Here is a 21,479-nt window from a genome sequence, read left to right as displayed (position 1 = left end):
TGTTCTTCGTACAATGCCAGTCAAGTTTGGTTTGTTTGTGTTAATTCAGTCTTAACTAGGGATGTACGGGATTGGAAAATTGGAATTCCGGCGAACGAGATTTATATTTATGTAGTTTTTTACTTTCAAGATTGAAAGTGAAAGCCTGCACCTCAGCATTGTGGCTACATAATATATATTTATAACCTATAGTATATATATATATATATATATATATATATATATATATATATATATATATATATATATATTTTTAGATTATTCACCTCCCCAAGGCCCGAGGGGGCCACTACAGTCGAGGAGGCTACTCATTTTTTTTTTGTGTTTTTTATTTTTTATTTTTTATTCGTGGTGCAACCCTCTCTCAACTCTTTAACTCCGAAACACGAACCTTGCCGAGCAAGGCCGCTGCGCGGAGAAACTAAGTTGAGCGCGGTACTTCCAGGGACGCGGTGGGAGTCGAACTCCGAACCTCTCGCTTACAAAGCGAGCGCTCTTACCACTACACCACTACCGCATATAATATGTGTGTGTGTATGTATATATATATATGTGTGTGTATGTATATATATATATATATATATATATATATATATATATATATATCAGGACTTGTGATGAAACAGACACGATTGCGCCGCGCTTGTGAAACATACCCGTAAATTCAACTTAGTTTCTCCGCGCAGCGGCCTAGCTCGGCAAGGTTCGTGTTTCGGAGTTTAAGAGTTGAGAGAGGGTTGCACCACGAATAATAACTAAAAAAAAAACACACAAAAAAACACACAAAAAAAAAAAAAGAGTAGCCTCCTCGACTGTAGTGGCCCCCCTCGGGCCTTGGGGAGGTGAATAATCTGAAAAAAAAAAAAAAATGGTATTTTTAAACCTTCTAGGCGCAATAAACAATGCTCGCTCAGCTTATAATGAGAGTTATAAGCTGAGCGATAAAATCATGCTCGTTCAAAAGTTTGGGACAGAAAAAATAATAAGCTTTTATATGATTTTTTTATAAAATATTTGTAATTAAGTTTTTTAGGTAATGATAAAACTTGTTGATTTAACAGTAAAACTCCGTCTTCCTTATACTTATATCCTTATACGAAGTACTTATATAAAATATAAGGATTGCATCACTCGCTTTCTGCACGTTTCTGTTTTGCTGTTTTGTCAGCATTTTTCCGTTTTGCACTAACATAATGAATGAACAGTTTTAAGTGATTACAGCTAATTTCAATAATGGAATGTTAACTATTTTAACCAAGTGCCTGTGGAAACACAATGTGAATATAAAAATGTGCAAATGAAATGGGAATAGAAAATTAGGAAATAACTATAAGAAAGTTTAAGCTTTTGAATATTTTTAATTTTGTAAAAATGTCAAGTAAGATTTATTTGATTTATTGTTAATAATATTCCACACATCGTTTACACATTTGCTTAATGATGAGGTTTATGTTAATGTTAAATGTTGAATTATTTCAAAAATGCACTAAATAAACTAAACTAAGATAAAGTTAAAAAAATGTTAACTCAAGAAAAAATCTAAATGAAAGAGAAAAAATCTTAATTAGTAATATTATCTTTTTTGACCAATGTTACAATATTCTTTTTTTCTACAGAATTCTTTTTTTAATGACGCAGTTAAAACTTATATAATATAAACAGCTGACAACAGTTAAGGGGAAAATCTGTTATTTAACTTACAACTAATAGTTTTGAAGAAAAATTTCAAATTATTCTTGTGTTATAATCTACTAATTTTTTGACGATAAAAAAAAGCATTATTTAAATAAGAAATAAATTATTAATAATTATTAATTAATTTACAAAAAAAATTAATTATTAAAAAAATATCAAGATATATAAAAACCGTTAATCATAAATATTAAGTTAACAGCGTTTTAAATACATATCAAAACAACAAAAGCAAAAAATTTTAGCCATGAATTTATTCTTTAATACTATTATAAGGACTTATTAAGCACTTGCATTTTCGTTTGGTTGCGTTTTTTTTTACCATTAATAGTTTAAAAAAATAGCAATCTGGCGCAAATAAAAAACAAGAAGTTGGGAAGTATAAAAAACTACATTGTTGAAGTAGTATAAATGCGGTGTTGTAGATACTTCTAACATCGACGAATGAAAGTCGTATAACAAATAGAAAGCTTTTTATAAACACAGTCTTCCGCAATTTTCAAATTTCAAGATCACTCTTGCGTCCCTGACCCCGTGCGCGTATAATTGCGCTCGATGACAACATATTATTTTATGAGCATGATATAACACACTTGGTGATTTTCTTCATCACAAGCCCTGTATATCAGTAATCCTAAGTAATTGCGTATTATAGCACATAAAATATATTTCGCAGTATATTGTTAGGGTGAGCATATGTTAGGAACTGAAGTGCTCCACCTCTCTTGTGACCTCCAATGATTTTTGAGATGACCAAAGGATTGCTCCATCACTATCTACCTGAAAGTGAACTTTATTAAAGTGTATTTTCTCTGGTGTAGTTGGCTGATAAAATGGTGTAATCATGACTGATTAGGATCATGTTCCAATGTCTTTTTTAATTCAGAACTAGAAAAAATTTATACTTTTTGACAACATCTCTGACAAAAAAAAAAGCTTTTTTTAAGTAAGTAGTCTATAAATAAACTCTTTTAAACTTCATTCATAATAGTCCATTTAACAATAGAAAATCAATAGAAGTTTATTTCTATTTAGTTCCCTTTTTTTTTTTGAATTGGCAAGTAATTTTTACCAATTCCACTTTATAACTTCCAGTTACTTTGATAAAAGCCTCATTGGTATTAGCACTTTTGCTTCTGAAGAAATTGGGTTGCTTCCTAATGTGATTGGTGACAAATAACTGTTAATGTGTTGACAATATCTCTATTTATTTTTAGGCATACAAAATTTTTGAACATATTCTACATCAGAGTAATCGTTTAAAGCAACATGCTGAGCTTCACGCTAAATTTGATCTTGACCAATTAAATTAAATTTCCATTTTAACTAAAACTAAATAAAGCTATTAAAACAACTAAATAGAGTATGACCATTATACTTAATGAGATATGTACCATTTAACAAAAAACTGTATATTTATAAAGTTATAGTTGTTTTTTTGTTAATATATACAGTTATTCAATAATTATATATATTACCATTATAAATTATAACTGCATCATAACAATATAACATCTTTTAAAAATGTTATATCAATATTTAGTAATAAATCACATCATAATGCATATAGTTTAGTTATGTTATCCTGTTTTATGCTGTTATATTAGCATAACAAATTAATAATATTATACAAAAATGTAATAATATTATTATGATATTATACTATACAATTTATATACACAAGTTGTATATATTATAATAAGATTCTTCATAATATATCAATCTGGCAATATAACTATATATGAATCATCATAATATTATACCATTTTTAATATTTAGTGATTTTAATGTTACGCCAAAGTTAAAGCAGCTCATAGCTAACGTAATTTTTCTTGCTTAAATTGAGCTGAGCAAGTTTTTGAAAATTTTTAAAATTTTTTAGCGCTGAACTTATGAAAAAACTTATGTAAATTTTGTTAAATGCAACAGCGCAAGTTTCGTGAATACGAATTTCACAGTTTTGAACTTAAGCCAAAGTTACACAAAAAAAAGTTTGGTGGATACACTCCTTGGTGATTAGCTTAAGTACCATACACTTACAACAAGTTAATTTGATTTTAAAGAGTTAATATAAAGTAAAATTGGGCAAATGTATGCATTTTTTATATATTTAATAACTATAGTTCCGTACTCATGGAAGAGTTAAAGCATTCCTTTTAACCAAATTTTCATTTAAGTCAATATGTCAATTAGTCTATATGCTTGAAAATTAAAGAAATATTCTTCTTATAAATTTTAACATAATCTCTATTTTTTTAAGTTTATATGAAATTAGTTCTAAGTGAAATTAAAGTTGAAAGGATTTTCGACAATTTTTCACAATAAAATAAATTAAAGGTTTTTGACTTGAAACATAATAAAAAGTTTTGAAATCTTTTAAAATTTCTTTATAGTGCATGTATTTAGTGCATGTAAAAAATTTTTTTAATTTGAATTTCTTTGACTCAAAAATTTCTAATTTGATGTTTAGCATACATGCAAGTAATAATTTAATTTTTTTTTTTAATTTAATCTGCTTCATTGTGTGCCAAATTGTGTTTTGATTTTCCCAATATAATCCCATATTGTAGTAATTAAAAGTGACAAGAAAATTAGAAATTAGAAGAAAAAAGAAATTAGAAAAAAAGAAATAACTGAACTTGCGAAAAAATTATTTAATTTTAGAGAAAAATATGATCTTAAAATCTTTTTAAAAAAATCTAATGTAATGCTTTATTTTACTGCATCATACTATTTATACATATTTATACATATCATACTATTCATACATATTACTAATATTCAACATATTTATTTTACCTATATATTTTTGTTTTCTAGGATGAACACAAAATAGATCTTAAAGATTTATTAATAAGACTGGAAACAAGTGTAGAAAAAGGACTCAGTACAAGCATTGTTGAAAGAAATTTAGCTCGAGATGGTTTAAATTGTCTTCAAGGTGTCAAAGGTACATCTCAATGGATAAAGTTTTTAAAGCAAATGACAAATGGTTTTGCGTTACTTTTGTGGGCTGGAGCTATACTTTGTTATATTGTAAGCATTATTCGTTTTACAAGCCAACCAGATCCAGTATATGATGAAGTGTACTTGGGCACTGCATTGGCAGTTGTTGTTCTTGTTACTGGTATTTTTTCATATTATCAGGTGAGTCATTTATTAATTATGTTATGTTATGTTATTTTTTCTTTTTTTTTTTGAAATTAAAGCCTAGATTTATTTAGTATTCATTTCAAAAAATAAAATCTACAGAAATTATTAATATTGTTGTAGAATTAAATCCTCAATAATAAATAAAAATGTTTTTTGTTTCTTCTTTTATTGTAATGGATCTCTTTTATATAGAGATAATGCTTTCCCATACATAGTTTTCAATCAATGAAATCCCTGCTTGTTTATATTTTAGTATGTTGTTATCAGATAACAAAATTAAATGTCAATTTGAGTTTCTAGTAAAAAATGAATTTATTTTTATTTTTTGAGATGATAAATGCATGTACTGAATGTTTGTATGTTAAATATATATATATATATATATTTAACATACAAACATGATATATGTGTGTGTATATATTTATATACACACACATATATAAAACCTTGTTTTAAATAAAAAATGCTTAATGCATTAGCCTAATGTGAATTTGGCATCATAAAATTCTCTTTATTTTTTGAAGACATTAACTTTTTTAAATTATTGCAATAATATTACTGCAAAACAAGTTAAATATTATTTAACTCAATTTTTATTATTACTATCAGGGAATGTTTATTTTCTTTCAATTTTTTTTTTGTATTAAATAGATAAATTTGATATTACATTTTTAAAAATGTTTGAAATAAACAAGTTTCTTTCTTTTCTCGGCATTTGTATAATGGAATTAAAATATGTTAAATTTTTTTAAATGATTATTTCTTAAATTTTTAATCGTGGCTTTGCAACTAAAAATAATTTTTTATTTAAAAAAAATTAGGGAGTAACAAATAAAAAAATTACATTAATTTACCTACTTTATTTATTAAAAGTTTATTATTTATTAGTGATTTTGCTGTTGAAGCAAAGATTATTTTTCCAAACGCCATTAATTAAAGTTATATCACTATATATATCCTTTATTAAAAAATAATTGCTGCGCTTTAACTTGCGTTATAAAAAAAGTTTAACTTATGTTAAAATTTTGTGATGTTTAGTGCAAATTTTTGATGCAGTGTTGGGACATGTTTAAAATTTAATTTTGAGTTTTAAAAAAAAAATGTTTAGGAAGGAAAACTGAAAAGATTGTATTAAAAATGAGCTAACTTTTTTTTAAGAATAAATGAGATTTAAATACTGAACAATATTTAGTAATATTTTAAAATAAATTTGACAGTTGAGTTAAACCCAAGCATTAACTTTAATTTTTATAAACTTAAATATATTTTTTTAATCAGAATTAAATTATATATTTTTTAAATCAAATTTAAGTTATATATATTTTTTTATCAGAACAAAATTATTTATTTTTTATTGAATTAGTTTTAAATTAAATCATATATTTTTTATCAGAATTAAGTTATATTGTTACAATCTTTGCTGCTAGTGTTTTTTAGGCAAAAAAAAAATTAGTTATTACAATAAGAAAAAGTTTAAAAAAAAAAAAATATTATAATATAAAATAAGGATAAATCAAAATTTAACTTTTTTTTTATTATAAATTTGTTTTTTATTATTAAATAGAATTTTAAGTAAATTTTTTTTTATTGCAACTAAAAATCGTATAAATACTCTTGTGTTTGCAAGTTGATAAATAAAGTTTTTTTCATTAGTAAATAGCGCTTATATCTAACATAATTGTCATTTAAACTTTTGTAACAACCATTTTTATATAATTTTCATCTAAAAGTTAATGTGGTTTATTATAAAATTAATTACTTCTTTTATCCTACCACTTATAGTATAACTTAAAAGTTAAAAAATGATAAAAAGTTGCTTAAGGGAAATCACTTTAGGCTTTCATAAAATTGCTTTATGTGACATAAATTGCCGGCAACCTAATGCTTTAAAACAAGGCCAGATATATATATATATATATATATATATATATATATATATATATATATATATATATATATATATATATATATATATATATATATATATATATATATATATATATATATATATATATATATATATTGAAAAGTGACCCACCCTAATATATATACATATATGTATGTATGTATATATATATATGTATATTTACATATATAAACATATATATATTTACATATATAAACATATATATATACATATATGTATGTATATATATATTTACATATATAAACATATATATATATACATATATGTATGTATATATATATTTACATTTATAAACATATATATTTGTATATACGTATGTTTACATATATATATATATAAATATATATATATATATATATATATATATATATATATATATATATATATATATATATATATATATATATATATATATATATATATATATATATATATATATATATGTATATGTTTAGTTTGGTAATTTTGAACCTGAAAATATTGGTTTTATCATAAATATATTGTTTGGACCTACTTGAACTGATTTTACTATGCACATAATCTTAAAACCATTTTGAATAAAATCACTCATTTAAAGTATTTTGACCACTGTCAGGTCAATATCCAAAATTGCAATAAGTTAGTTACTATATTTTATAATAAGTTAATTACTATTTACCCATTTCAATATTAAAATAGTACTATTTTAATGGTGAAAAAAACCTAGGGTATTTTTTACCATTAAAATGGGTTAATAGTAATTTGGTAAAATTGTACCGATCACATCGTTCGATAATTTTTTGTTAATGCACGCTAAATTGGGACCACAAGTAACAGTTTTAACAAATGTTTATTAATCACATTTTTAAAAAATCATTTTTTTGTGCATGTACACGTGCTATAGAAATAAGTGAAAAACTTTATTAGAGTCAGAACTACCTGGTTTAAGAGATGTTTTAAGAAATGGTCTTTCTTAGGATTAAAGAAAATGACACAAGTTTAAAGCAAACTTCTCAAAAATTGTAGTCCTTAGTAAAATGGCAAAAAAGCTAATCCTCTTATATTTATTATCTCTGATAAAAGAGAAAAAAATGAACCATTAACTAATGGAAGAAAGCGTATACGCTTTCTTCTATTTGGCTTCCGTCTGGTGTTAAGTAGAGGAACTTCTATACAAAAATCTGACCATAAAAAGATATTAGGTAAACTATTTGCTATTGCAAGGTGTAAATAACCAATAAAATCATGTGAAGAAGTAATCTGTGATGGCTGCAATAATCATCATATTGTTAACAAATGTTATCTGAAAAACAAAACACCTGCTATTAAACTTCAATTTTTAAAGTCACAGAGGAATAAAATTCATTGAAATAGTGCTAATAGCTTTTGTTGATTAGAGAGAAGCACTAAAACAAAATAAGAATGATCAAAGAAAGCAGAACAAAGCAAAGAGTATTATAACTGTATTATCAAAGGGAGTTATAGCTGTACTGTATTCTGATGAATTATCTCAACATAATATGCAGTTAAATAGACTTTGCTACCTTGAAAGCAGCCAAGGATGCAGGTTTTTTTAAAGATAATATTCCTGATACAAGTCTTGCTCTGGATCATAAAAAAATTGATAGATCAAAACAAAGTGTAATGGAAACCTTTAAAGAGAAGCATTAGAATAAAGTTAAAGAAAATGATACACAAAGTACAATCTTTGATGATAGAAAAAACCTTACAAAATTTGCTGTATATGTTTATGATAGCAAACATCACCATATACAACATCACCAAAGAGAAATCAATAAAGATCACTATTATTTATATTCTGAGCCTGGTGTAGGATATTTATTTCACATTGTAGATAACTCAAAGTAGAGAGAAGGTTGAACACCTGCTGAACCTATAATTGAACAGCTATATGATTGGAAAATACATAATACAGGTTTCATTTTTATTTCATTATAATATAAAACTTATTATTTAAATGTTGTTAAATTCACTAAAAATGAAAAACAATATGTTCAAAGAGCGCATTCATTCAATATTTTGAGAAGAAACTATGATTCAAACTAATCTGGATTATTTTTGCTTTACATTACCAATGAGTTGCCACTTAAGCATTTAATATCAGCTTAGGATTTTTTAATAATTTTTTTGGAAACATTGGAAAACTTGTTAACAAAGCAACATTTCTTCCTATTTCCAAAAACAAACCTTGGCTTGATATTGCTGTAGATCTAATTCATCTTAAGAAAAAAGTTGTAGATTCTTTATCTACAGATCAGAAGTAATTGTACAAATTATAAAATGCACTAGCATCCGGTATTTTTCCTAATGATTTAAAGGAGATTCAAATTGGCCCATTCAATAATGCAAGATGGTTGAACCTTGCAATTAGACTACTTCGAAATCTGATGCTCTGAGCATGGATTAAAAAACAAAGATCTACACAACTTGAAACTACTAGCAGAGTTCATCGTGGGAGTTTATTCTTTTATATGGTTTGAAATTGAGGTGATTCTTAGTAAATAATGAATACAAAGTTATAAATTTCTTTGTCAAAGTTTACATTTCTATTTGTAATACTTTTATGCACAATAATTTATACATTTATTTACTTTAGATAAGTAATAGTTAGATTAGTGGTGCGTAACATATCCTTAAACAGCTAGCTTTGATTAAAAATTAGAAAAAATTTTGGGATATTGTATAACCATGTCTGCTTATCTGCCAGGATAAGCAGACATAGTAATACAATATTACACAATATTGTCTGAATGTATTCCACAGACAATGTTGTGTAGTTCAGATGTGATAGTGGTGTACTGGTAGAGGGCTCACTTCATAAGCAAGAAGTTCTGAGTTCAATTCCCACCATGTCCCTGGTAGTACTGCTCTCATCTCGTTTCTCCACGCAGCGGCTTTGTTTATCAAGGTTCGTGTTTTGAAGTTATAGAGTTTAGAGATGGTTGTAACCACAACTAAAGTAGCCTCCTCAACTGTAGTGGCCTTCATATTGGGGAGATGAATTAAAATTAAAAAAAAAAAAGAAAGATAAATAAGAAAGGAGATTTGCAGTACTGAAAATCATTGATAAAAGAAAAAATAAAGACATAGACAACAGAAAATGTCAAAAGTAGAAAAAATTTATTTACATTCTGCACAAAAAAAAATTGTTTGTGCAGGATGTAAATCCTATTATATTGGCAAATCTACTTGCCACTTAAAGACACGAATAATTGAACATTACAGAAGGCATATAAACTCTCTTATTTATAAGCATCTTCACTCAAAAGAAAAATGTTTTACTAATTATTGTGATGAATGCTTTTTGACTTTGGGTTGTGTCAATAACAAAATTGATTTAAAAACTACAGAAAGTATTCATTTAGGATGAAATAAATAAACAAAGTAAATCATGTTAAAATGACTCTTATCATTAAAAATAATTTCCTGGTTCTTAATTGACTTTATTTTATTTATTATATAATAATGATTTTATTTATTACATGATAATGATTTTATTTATTACATGATAATGATTTTATTTATTACATGATAATGATTTTATTTATTACATGATAATGATAATGATTAAAATCATTAAAATCATTTACAACTTAGAGATTTGTAGGTGCAAATAATGTAAAGGATTTCTATGTATGATCTGTTTTTTAAGATCAGCGCAGTGCACTAGATGTCAGCTTAGCGATCCTCAAACATATTAATTTTGTTGTTGATAATTCAGTGAAAATTTTTATTTTATGAGGACAGATTTGAATTCTTCATATTACATCACTTGCTAGAGTTGTATAAAAGACTTTTTTGTGTGATGATTTGTCATTTAACAAATCATCAGACATATGATGTAATTTATAAAAACTAATTTGTCTAAATTTTGATGTATTTATTACATCAAAATTTAGACAAGTTATTAAATTGTGGTAGTGATGTAATGGTAGTGTGCTTGTTATAAAAGAGAGAAGTTCCAAGTTCGATCCCCGCCATGTCTCTGGTAATACCGCATTCAACTTGTTTCTCTGCACAGAGGTTTGTCAAGGTTTGTGTTTTGGAGTTAAAAAAAAGGGAGGTTTTTTACCACAATAAAGTAGCCTTCTCAATCATAGTGACCCTCTTGGTCTTGCAGAGGTGAATTATATTAATAATAATAATAATAAAAAAACCTCAAGTAAGAAAAATCTTTGATTTGAGGTACACATAATGTGATTTAAGAACAAAAATATCCTCAAAAAAGCTGATTATGCAGCTCTTAAAATATTTCTTAACAACAAAATTATATTTATAGTTTTATAACATAACAAATTTAACTATATTTATAAAAATGTTTTAAAGTTAATGCCATATAATGAATTTAATATGTAATTAAAGAGAGTAAGTTCCTTCTTCAATTCAAAACTTTGTCTCAGAAGTGATAAAGATGTCTGAGAAACAGAGCAATCTCACTACACCTTCATTTGTAAATTTTATGAACAGAGTTTAGCTGTTATATTGACCTTGGCAGTGACATAAAAATTAGCTACAATAAAAAACCATATTCTACTTTTAGAATATTGATTTTTATATACTTTATTCAAACAGGGCAACATGTTTTATTTATATGTTATAGAGAAAACCCAAAGCATCCTTGTAAGTTGAGGATGTTTTTGGCTTTGTCTATTAATTTTACAGTCTATCATTAAAGCTTCTTCTATAAATCTTTTCAATTTTACTGCATAATATATATTTCATTTTTATTATTAGGAATAAAAGCTGATGACAAAGAGCTTTGTTGTAATTTCTGATTTTTGCATTAATTTCAGTCAAGCTTTTTTCTTATATTGTTATGAAAAATTTTGTGAAAAAAAAAAAAAAGTAAAATAAAATAAATTAAGTTAAAATTTTTTGTTATTCTTGAAAACATTTACTTTTCATTCTGGTCAATAAAACGTTGTCCAAAAAAATTTTTTTTTTATTTAGGATTCAAAAAGTTCTCGAATTATGGATAGTTTTAAAAAACTTATTCCACAAGAAGCCATAGTGATGCGTGATGGTTCAAAAGTAACAATAAATCCTAGTTATTGTGTTGTAGGAGATGTTGTATATTTGAAAAGTGGTAACAGGATTCCTGCTGATGTTCGCATTATTGAATCTAGAGGGATGAAGGCAAGCAGTTTTATTTTTAAACAAGCATCTATCTTATTAGCTTAACTGATTAGAAACAAGTATATTACATAATTTGGTAACCATTTTTTTATCCATTTAAGGAGATACTCGGTGATAAACTGCTTATTTTTTGATGAGTTTTCTTTTCAACAACATATTTATATTCAAAGAAACATAATTGTTTTTTGAAAGAAAAAATGTTAATTTTTGTTATAAATTGTTTTTATTGTTTTTATTTTTTTTTACATCATATTATTTATATTAACTTTCGTTACACTATGTTATGTTATATATTACATATACGTCATTGAATTGTAATGAACTAAAAAGTTGTAAAATGCTAATCAATTAAGCTAGGTTTCACTCCAAAACCACACAGAGAGTTTAATTTATTTAAAAAATAAAATTTTTATTTAACTAGTCATTGGCTACCCAAGGTATTTAGTATTTTTTTCAATTTCACATTTTGAAACAATATTATTGATATCATTATTATTTTACATTAATAGTCTACAAAGTTTTATGTAGAGAAACTCCACAAAAAACTAAACAGATTATTTAAAAAGCATTAGAAACAATTTTATCAAGTTATGGAAATCCCACTTTTATATGCTGACTTCAAACTTTTTTCACAAATATTATGTTTATTAAACCTTCTGTATTTTAAATATATTTCAATATTGCATAAAGTTTATTTCAAAATGGCGTTTGTACGTTTGTATTGTACACAAAATTTTAAAAATATATTCACTAATATTTACTTTTTGCATTGTAATTGGCAAAGTATGGAGCTGCACAAAGTCCTATGTTACATTCTACACATTCATATCTTGAATTTTTTTTGAATTTTGTGTTACTAACATACCAAACACCTTCTCTGACCATTAATTATTTTTTTAGATGCTACCAACGCCTTACTCTGGAATTTGCTTGTAGTTCTTTTTTGTTTATAATTTGGGATGCAAATTGATAGGTCTCATTTACAATAAATTCACAAATTTCATCTGTAAAATAAAGTTCATACAAGTAAGGAGGATCATTTTTAACTGTATTCTGGTTGTACCCAGAAACATCAGTAAATGCAAAAGGTTGAACTCCATTAACTGGAGGTTCAGTCCATTTGGGTATGTATGACTAATCAGAAAGGTCATTCTCTAAGGAATTGTCACAACTTTGGGCGTCGACAAATGCAGATATTTTTTCTTCTAAACCTAATTCTAACAGTTCTAGTTCTGAATTTATTGTTTGCTTTTTTGATAATGATTTTTGCGCTGAAATAACTTCTTCATCTGAATCAAAGCTAAAGTGAACACGTGTAAAAGTGAATTATTTAAACTAAAGCTCTGTAATTATGTAGTTATAAATTTTGTGACGATTAGGATAAGAAGAAAATATGAGAAGATTCACAAAACCATAATTTAAAGTTTGCATGATATTACATAATATATTTAACACTTTAACTTTCTTATTTGCTGATTTTGTTTGCTTTAACTTTAAGGTTTGTCTAATAGCTAAAAATTAGGTTAAAAAAGTATAATTAAAAAACTTACAGTTTGTACAAACACTTGAAAGTTTTAAAGTATTTCTTTAGATAAAATAATAACATTAATCCAAAATCACATGACACTGAACCAGTATGGTTTGACCTACACATTAAACATTAAATATTGTTTCTAATGCTTTCTAAAGAACCTGTATACTTTTTTGTTGTAAGATCCGTATATAATAGCCTCTATGTGCATAGAGCCATTAATGTCAAGTAATTGTAAAAAAAATTCAATACTTGTTTAATCTTTTTCTATAGTTCCAATTCTCTCTTTCTCAACCATAAAACACCGAATGAAACCAATGCACAGGGTCAACAACGCTGGGGGGGCACATGCCTCCCCACTTTTTTTCTAAAGGACCTTTTTTTTTTAAAAAAAAAAAATTCAGGATATAGAGGATTATTTTTAGAAATTGACTATTGTGCCCCCCCCCCCTACTTCGAAACCTGTGTCGTTGGCCATGATGCAATGGAAACAAGTTATTTTTTGTGTTTCCTGAGGCGTAGTGTAGGTGTCAAATGTCTCGCTTATTAAATAAACATTCTACAACTCTGTGTTGCTAATTTTAACAAATTACATAGTTTTAACTGATTTTAGCAAACGAAAACATTAATTAGTTCTAATTATACTAAAATTGTTTGCTTGTTAGTTTTAGTTTTTCAATTAAAACTAAAACAAGTAAATTAAAATTAAAGTTTTTCAATTGGTCTTCAATTGTAGGTTTTTTATTTGTTATTTTCTGTTGGTTTTAATTGTTTTTTCAGTTAGTTACAAATTTTAGTTTTGGTCAAAACTCTAAATCTAAGCTTTATTCTAGTTAGTTTAATTTTTGTTAATTAATAATTTAATAAATATTTTTTTAAATTTTGGTCATTCCACGCCAAGTGGTCCAGAGGTCCCCACAAGACTATCTTAGATTTTTATAAAATTTTGTTAGTTTTTTAATCTGTTTTATGAAGATTGCTAAATTTTTAGATCATGTTTATTATTTTGGGTTTTATAGGACATTTTTAAAGACACACCCAAACTTTGAATAGACTATGTTGCTAAAAATTGCATTTTTGGGCTCTTTTTTATTGTATATTTTTGATTTTTGCATTTTTGTAATGAAATGCCAAAACATCTCAAAAACAAGGTTTCTAAGTAAACTGAAGGTGTAGATTACAAAAAAACTTAGTAAAAGTTTAATATTGTGTCTACATGTTTGTTTATGGTTCCTCAACAGATGTCAAAAATTCAACACTGATATTTTTTAACAAATTTAGGTGTTAAATTTTTAAAAATAACAATGAAAAAATAACAAATGTCAAAAATATTTTTTTTGAATGTTCTAAATACTAACATAATGATTTGAAGTAAAAATGAGCTCTTTTATAAATGTCTATGATGAGGTATTTAGAAACAAAAATATTGCCAAAAGTGAAAAACCTTAAAATGATATGTATTTAAACCCCTAAAACTCAATGTAAGCAGACTTTTATATTTTTTTATTGCACCACTGGCAAGTGCTTACTTTGCACTTCTAGAAACAACAAAAATCATTTTGGAGAGATTTGTACTATAAATGAAAAAATCAGGTCAATTTATATATCTTTTTAACTTATGATTTTGTGCTAAACTTAAAGATCAACGAGCGTGGTGCAGGGTTTTATCTAGAAGAGCCAGAAAATTTTTTGTTCAATAGTTAATATTATATTTTAATTTTTATATTTAAAATTTGGAAAAAAATAGGTGGCTAAGACCCTTCTTAACCTCTACTAATGACACTGCAATCCTTGAAGATTTATCAAATTGCACCAAAACTAGGTTTGTTTAACCCAAAAGTAAAATATTTTGTTGTAAAAACTAACATTCTTATAAAAGATTTTCACAAAAGTACAAAAAATCAGCAAAAATATGAAGTACATTACTTGAAAAACATGATTTTAGTTATATATTTAAAATAGCTTTGAATTAACTATTTGGAATTAATTTCTCAAATAACAATTGATGGTAAGTTGTAATATTGACTTGTCAATGCTGCTAGGCCAGTAAAATGACTGAGCTATACCATAAAAATGCAGAAAATCAATGAAAACATTTTCTTGCTCTTCTGAAATTTCATGAATCTTACCAATCCACCAATATGGTTCATAAATAGATGCAAGAAAATCTCCAGGACTTAAATAAGAGAGTGAAACTAATTTAAGCTATTATTGTAACTTTCCTTATTGCTTGCAATAAAAGATACAACTGACACTAACTTGATTTTTATTACTAATACAAATTTGTGATTGTTACGGGTATTTGCAACTGTATTTCCAGAATTAAATTATTTCTCCTGAGTGCTTTTTGGCTACGCTGACACTCACGTAAACATTCATTTGGAAGCTCCACAATGCACGTTGGATCAGCGCTTGCTGACTATGTGCTCGGATCTAAAATCTCACTCCATAGCACATCATTCCACACCAGCACGGGGCAGTAGCTCTTTTGAAAAAACAACTAGACCATATGAGGCAACCAAACAGTACGTACTAATGCACTACCCCATCACACCTGTAAACATCAACAGTCTCTAAAATCAGTATATCAAATATATGTTCTTTGTTGCGTATATTCTACACACAGAGTGACTAGAGCATTAAGTCAATTAGAACAATTAAGTTATTCTTTGTGGCTGGTGAGCCCCAACTTCTTCCAATGTACACCACAATGACAAAACGGACATTAGGCTATCCTGCTGGATGTGGTTACAGCGCTCAATAACGTAATGGCTCGCTGACACTCACGCACACGTTCATTCGGAAGCTCCACAATCCATGTCAGATCAGCGCTCGCTGACTATGTGCTCGGATCTAAAATCTCACTCCATAGCACATCATTCCACATCAGCATGGGGAGGTAGTTCTTTTGGCTAAGAGCGATGGCTTGTGGCCTATGGTGACTAGTGTGTGCATTCGATCAATTGAAATCCATTCTGTAGGTCTTACGTCTGGCTCTGATGTGCTAGCCCATAAGCGCAAAGAGTGATTGTGTTTAGCTTTCTATTTACCCGATTTGAAAGTGAACGAAAATATAACGAGACCATACGAGACAACCAAACGGTAAATACTAATGCACTACACCATCACACCTGTAGACATCAAGAGTCTCTAAAATCAGTATATCAAATATTTGTTCTTTATCATATACTTTTGTTCATAATCTTTTTTTGACCTTATCCTTGTATATTTATTCAGATTTGTGTTATAATGTGTGAATGAGACCGCATATGTGTGAGAAACATAACAGCGTGAATATTAGCGTATTTTTATAACAAATGTATTCTTGGTTGGAATATACTGAACCATACTACTAGATAAGTTTTATACATATCATGATCTCATAAGCTTTTTTGTTTCTATCTAGTTTTCTTGATCTGACGTTGCGAAGTTAGTTTGTTGTGGTTTGCACTTTACAATGTTCACTAACATTTGTTTGGTCGTTTTGTCAACAATATTGTTTTTAAACGTTACATTTTTCAGTGGTTATAAGCTCTTAGTAAAAAATCTCATTTATTTTCTCACTATTCTCTGCCTACTGATTATATGTCTGTATTTTTTTACCTCTGGCTAATCATTTTTTAATTTATTTGAGTCTGTTTTGTGTGATAGCTATTGTCTCTACTTATCAGGCAAGATAAGATTTATATTTCTAATACTATTGGAGTTACCACATTTTCTACCATATTTTCTACTAACTACTTTTGCACTAACCACAAACATTCTTAGTTTCGATGTTTATGAGTGGTATTTACTTATTATATTTATAAGACACATTTCAGCCATAAAAGAAACGGTAAGTTACTCATAATTATTAATTACTATTTTCTATTTGCTTTGTGTTATTTCTAAACATTAAAATTGTTTATTTTAATACAGACGCATACATGCATGTGTACATATTTGTCTCTTCTAGTGTAAGTGTACATGATATTTATATGTATTTACATATTTGTTTATATTCACACCACCCGCATCTCTTACCACCCTCATGAGATCTCTAAGAATGTTGGAGCTGTATTAAAAACTGGGATAGGGATTGGGATTTTTTACTTTTGTAGTGTAGTCCTATTATATTGCAATATTAATTAGCATGATGTAGAGTGCAGGCGATGAGATCTGTTGCAAGGACACGCTCCTAACGAGTGGCGTTAGTGCAGGTTTTGGGCTCTCCAAAACGTCATTGGTGATCGCAGTGCATTCCTGAGGAGGAGGATCACCATTATCCACTACTTAATTCTGATTGGTTATCATGGCACAAACATTTTTTTACCTCTTACACCCACGTATTATAGCCCTTTGTGAGCTTTATACTATGAATTTGTTACATTAACGACATTTATATACTTTTATCTCACACAAGTGATTATCAGTTTTCAATTTATTATCTAGAGTTTAGGCCATAAATAGTACCACATTTATTGGCCTATTTTTTTTTTCATATTGCCCGTATTATCATTTTTTATCATTTTACTTAATATTTTGTTATCTACTTATTTATTTTATTGTTTTTGTATGGTGCAATAGTTTTAGCCATGGTTGCCATCAATAAACCAGCGGATTTATATTGACTTGTTTACTCATAGACCATTGTTTTATCATTTGTTTAGGATGACTAGAGCATGAGTTATTGTTCACCCTATCCCTGAGTCCTAAAATTTTATTCCTCCTACAAAATAGTCTTTGCAATAAAAGATACGACTGACACTAACTTGATTTTTATTTACTAATACAAATTTGTGATTGTTACGGGTATTTGCAACTGGATTTCCAGAATTAAATTGTTTCTCCACTTGTGATGGAGTGAACAGTGCTTTATACACTGTTCACTCCATCACTGGAAACATAAATAAACTAATACCTGCCACACTTTCCTTGCAAAAATCATATAAGTTAAAGGGAGTTAAAGTTTGATTAATGATTGGCCATTGAAGACTGACAAGTGCTGCTAAACGCTTCACAGTTTCTCTAACTCCTTTGCAAGAAATTCAACTCTGCTTTTATGCCATAGTCAGTACAATGGTAACATGAGTTCATAAAATTTTTGAAGTTTTTGTACTGTGCAGCTGACCCATTTTAGGGTTATTATTGCCATATTCCAATTTTTTTTAGAAATTTTCCCATTTATTTTGAGCTATTGAGTCTGTTTATTGGATTTTTTTATTTAATAAATTTGATTTTCCAGTGAAATTCCTGAGCAGCATCTTGCACAACAAAGGAATAATTTTCAGAAAAATCTATCAAAACTATTTTTAGGTAGGTTTCCAAGAAAGATCAGAAGTAAGAGTTAATCCTGGAAGATGAAAGGTAGATGACTCATCAAGTACATTACCATTCATAAATATAGAGAAAAAAATTGGGTTTTATCTGAAGCAATTAGAAAGTATTGGCTTCTTATCAAGACAAAAATAGATGGTAGTATCATCAGCAAATAATGCCACCTTAGATGTGAGAATATCCGGAAGATCAGTAATGTAAATTAAAAAGAGTATAGGATCAAGGATAGAACCTTTAGGAACCCCTAAAGTTACAGAATATGAAGAAGAGTGCTGTCTATCGAGGACAACTTTTATAATACGATTGGAATAGAAGGATTCAATAATCTTAAAGATGTTACCTGATACCCCATAAGAAGAAATCTTATAGAGGAGACCAGCATGCCAAACTTTATGAAAAGCTTTAGAAATGTCAACAGTGATAGCCTTAACCACTCGACCTCTATCTAATGCACAATAAAAACCTATCAGTTATTACTGTTAGCAAATCAGCTGTAGAACAAGAAGATCAAAATCCATATTTATTATCAGAAAGTAAGTTATTAGATTCAAGATGAAAGATTAAGTGTTTGTTAACTAAAGACTTTGATCATGATAGTAAGGAAACTAATAGGACGGTAGTTAGACAGGTCAGATTGCTCTTCAGAATTTCTGAAAATAGGGATAACAGATGCTGCTTTCCAACAGGCTGGAAAACAGGACTCTGATAAGCACTTGTTAAATAGTTTTGAAAGTATAGATGACAGATCCGGAGAACACTTCTGCAAGACTATATCAGGTATATTGTCTGGATCACAAGCTGAAGAAGAGTCTAAGCAGAAAATTAGTTTAGATGGAGACAGAAGATGGAATGATACAAATATCAGGCAATGGATTAACCTGTTTGTTGACTATATCAGGTAGAACACAACTGGTGGAATCAAAATTCTTATCAAGCAGTTCAGCTTTGTCTTTAAGTGAGGTGACAAAATCTGAACCATACAATAGACGCGGAGTAACAGATTTGCCATTCTTATTGATACTGTTAAAAATTTTCCAGAAGTCACGAAAGCCTACTTTTTGAGATGAAATATGAGATTTCATGACCTGAAAATAGCAGACTTTGGGGTTAGACAAAACCTATTTACAATGGTTTCTAGCAGTACACAGTAGGACAGAGTGTGCCAAAGTACCAAAAAATCAATATCGGCATTGCACAGTGAAAATTTGTCGTAATGGTGAAGACATATTCATTAGAGGAAATATCTAGTTAAAAAACATTAAATATTAATTAAAACGTAATTTTATGCGGTTATTTACACGTTGGTTTGACATGTGTTCCAAAACTCTATTTTGCATTTTTTATTTATCAACTTTCTTATGCTACTATTGTTTTAAATTAACTTTATTGACTTTCATTTTAAACTATATTTTAATTAAGAATGTTTTTTTTTCTCAGGCTTTTAAAGATAATTTAACATAAATGTAATCTTTAGTTTTTATGCATCGAAAACAGACAGTTTTTGATATTTTTTTTGCTACAAATCTTTACTATTAGGTATCAGATAAACTATCCTCCAATATCCTCCAAACATTTGACTATGTAAATCTTGTGCTAAATGTATGTAAATAGCCATGCATTATAAATATTTTGCAACTTTTTGCAATAAAAAAAGTTATACCAAAAGATTGGTATTCGGTTAATGGTCAGTTGATGAGAAATACTGAACATGTAAAAAAGATGTTTTGTACACAAAGAATACCTACAAAATCTTTCATTACTGCTATAATATATAATTTTTGTAAATATAAATCTAAAAAAGTTATTTTATGACAAATACATGTATCAAAAAGTAATATTTTTAATGTTTACACTGATAAAAGTTGTCTTGTCCATTAAAAATATTTCGTATTTTTCACCAAAATAGTTAATTTTTTTAATATTTTTTTTTGTATTATATAATTACATGTTTATTACTTTATTTATGCATTTTAGATATAAATATAGCTATTCTAATAAAAAAAACTACGAAAATAATTTTGGCACAAAAAACTCGATTTTGTCCCACTGTGCAGTAGTAAACAGGTGTCTGTTTTCTGGAGAATTGTTTTGCTGATAGATATGGATGTAATGGTTTCGATTGGAAGTTGCAGCTGCACAATGTGAGGAAAACCATGGGCCTTAACATCTGCAGAGTCACTGATACTAGAGCCAAGCCATACAGTGTGATGAGCATTTAAGTCACCAACAACAACAATAACTCTGCCAATTCAATCAGAAATAACATCGAAAAGAATACAGTCTTGTGCAGTCTTGAGATAAAGGAGAGCGATATTGAGCAAAGAGAAAGAGGATAAAGTAAAGTGGTGCTTAATGAAAACACATAAAAGAATAGTTTGTAGATTCAAACCTAGTTTCCCGACAAATGGGTGAGTTCTTACAAATGTAAATGCCCAAGCCAAGCATGTTACTAATGGAGTCATTACGAATTAAAGGAAGATAGCCATCAACACTAAGATCACAAGATAAGACAGCCGAACTCAAATTAGTCTCATAAAGAGCAAGTGGTCTGGTGAACTTTGCAAGAGATAAGACTCAACAGAAAATATTAATAAAAATATAGATTAAACTTTTGAATTTAATTTAGAGAGACTTGTCCATAGAATAAAAAATGAAAAATGCTTACTAAAACTAGCTCTACACAGAAATAGTTTTTTTACTGACCACTTTATCATTTTCAAACTA

General features: G+C 27.7%; 1 protein-coding gene across 1 annotated transcript in view; it reads left to right on the top strand.

Moving 5' to 3' along the window:
• LOC100205960 (sodium/potassium-transporting ATPase subunit alpha-like) overlaps window positions 1-21,479 on the top strand; it is a 97,233-nt gene that overhangs the window by 23,462 nt on the left and 52,292 nt on the right. Inside the window, exons 3-4 of the mRNA XM_065793728.1 lie at window positions 4,513-4,839; window positions 11,723-11,908. Of these exons, the coding sequence (XP_065649800.1) occupies window positions 4,513-4,839; window positions 11,723-11,908 (513 nt within the window). The remainder of the gene's footprint in view (window positions 1-4,512; window positions 4,840-11,722; window positions 11,909-21,479) is intronic.

This window comes from Hydra vulgaris, chromosome 03, assembly GCF_038396675.1.
Source record: "Hydra vulgaris chromosome 03, alternate assembly HydraT2T_AEP".
Classification (NCBI taxonomy): domain Eukaryota; kingdom Metazoa; phylum Cnidaria; class Hydrozoa; order Anthoathecata; family Hydridae; genus Hydra; species Hydra vulgaris.
Note: the sequence above shows the minus strand (reverse complement) of the source record. Positions and strands in the feature narration are given on the sequence as shown.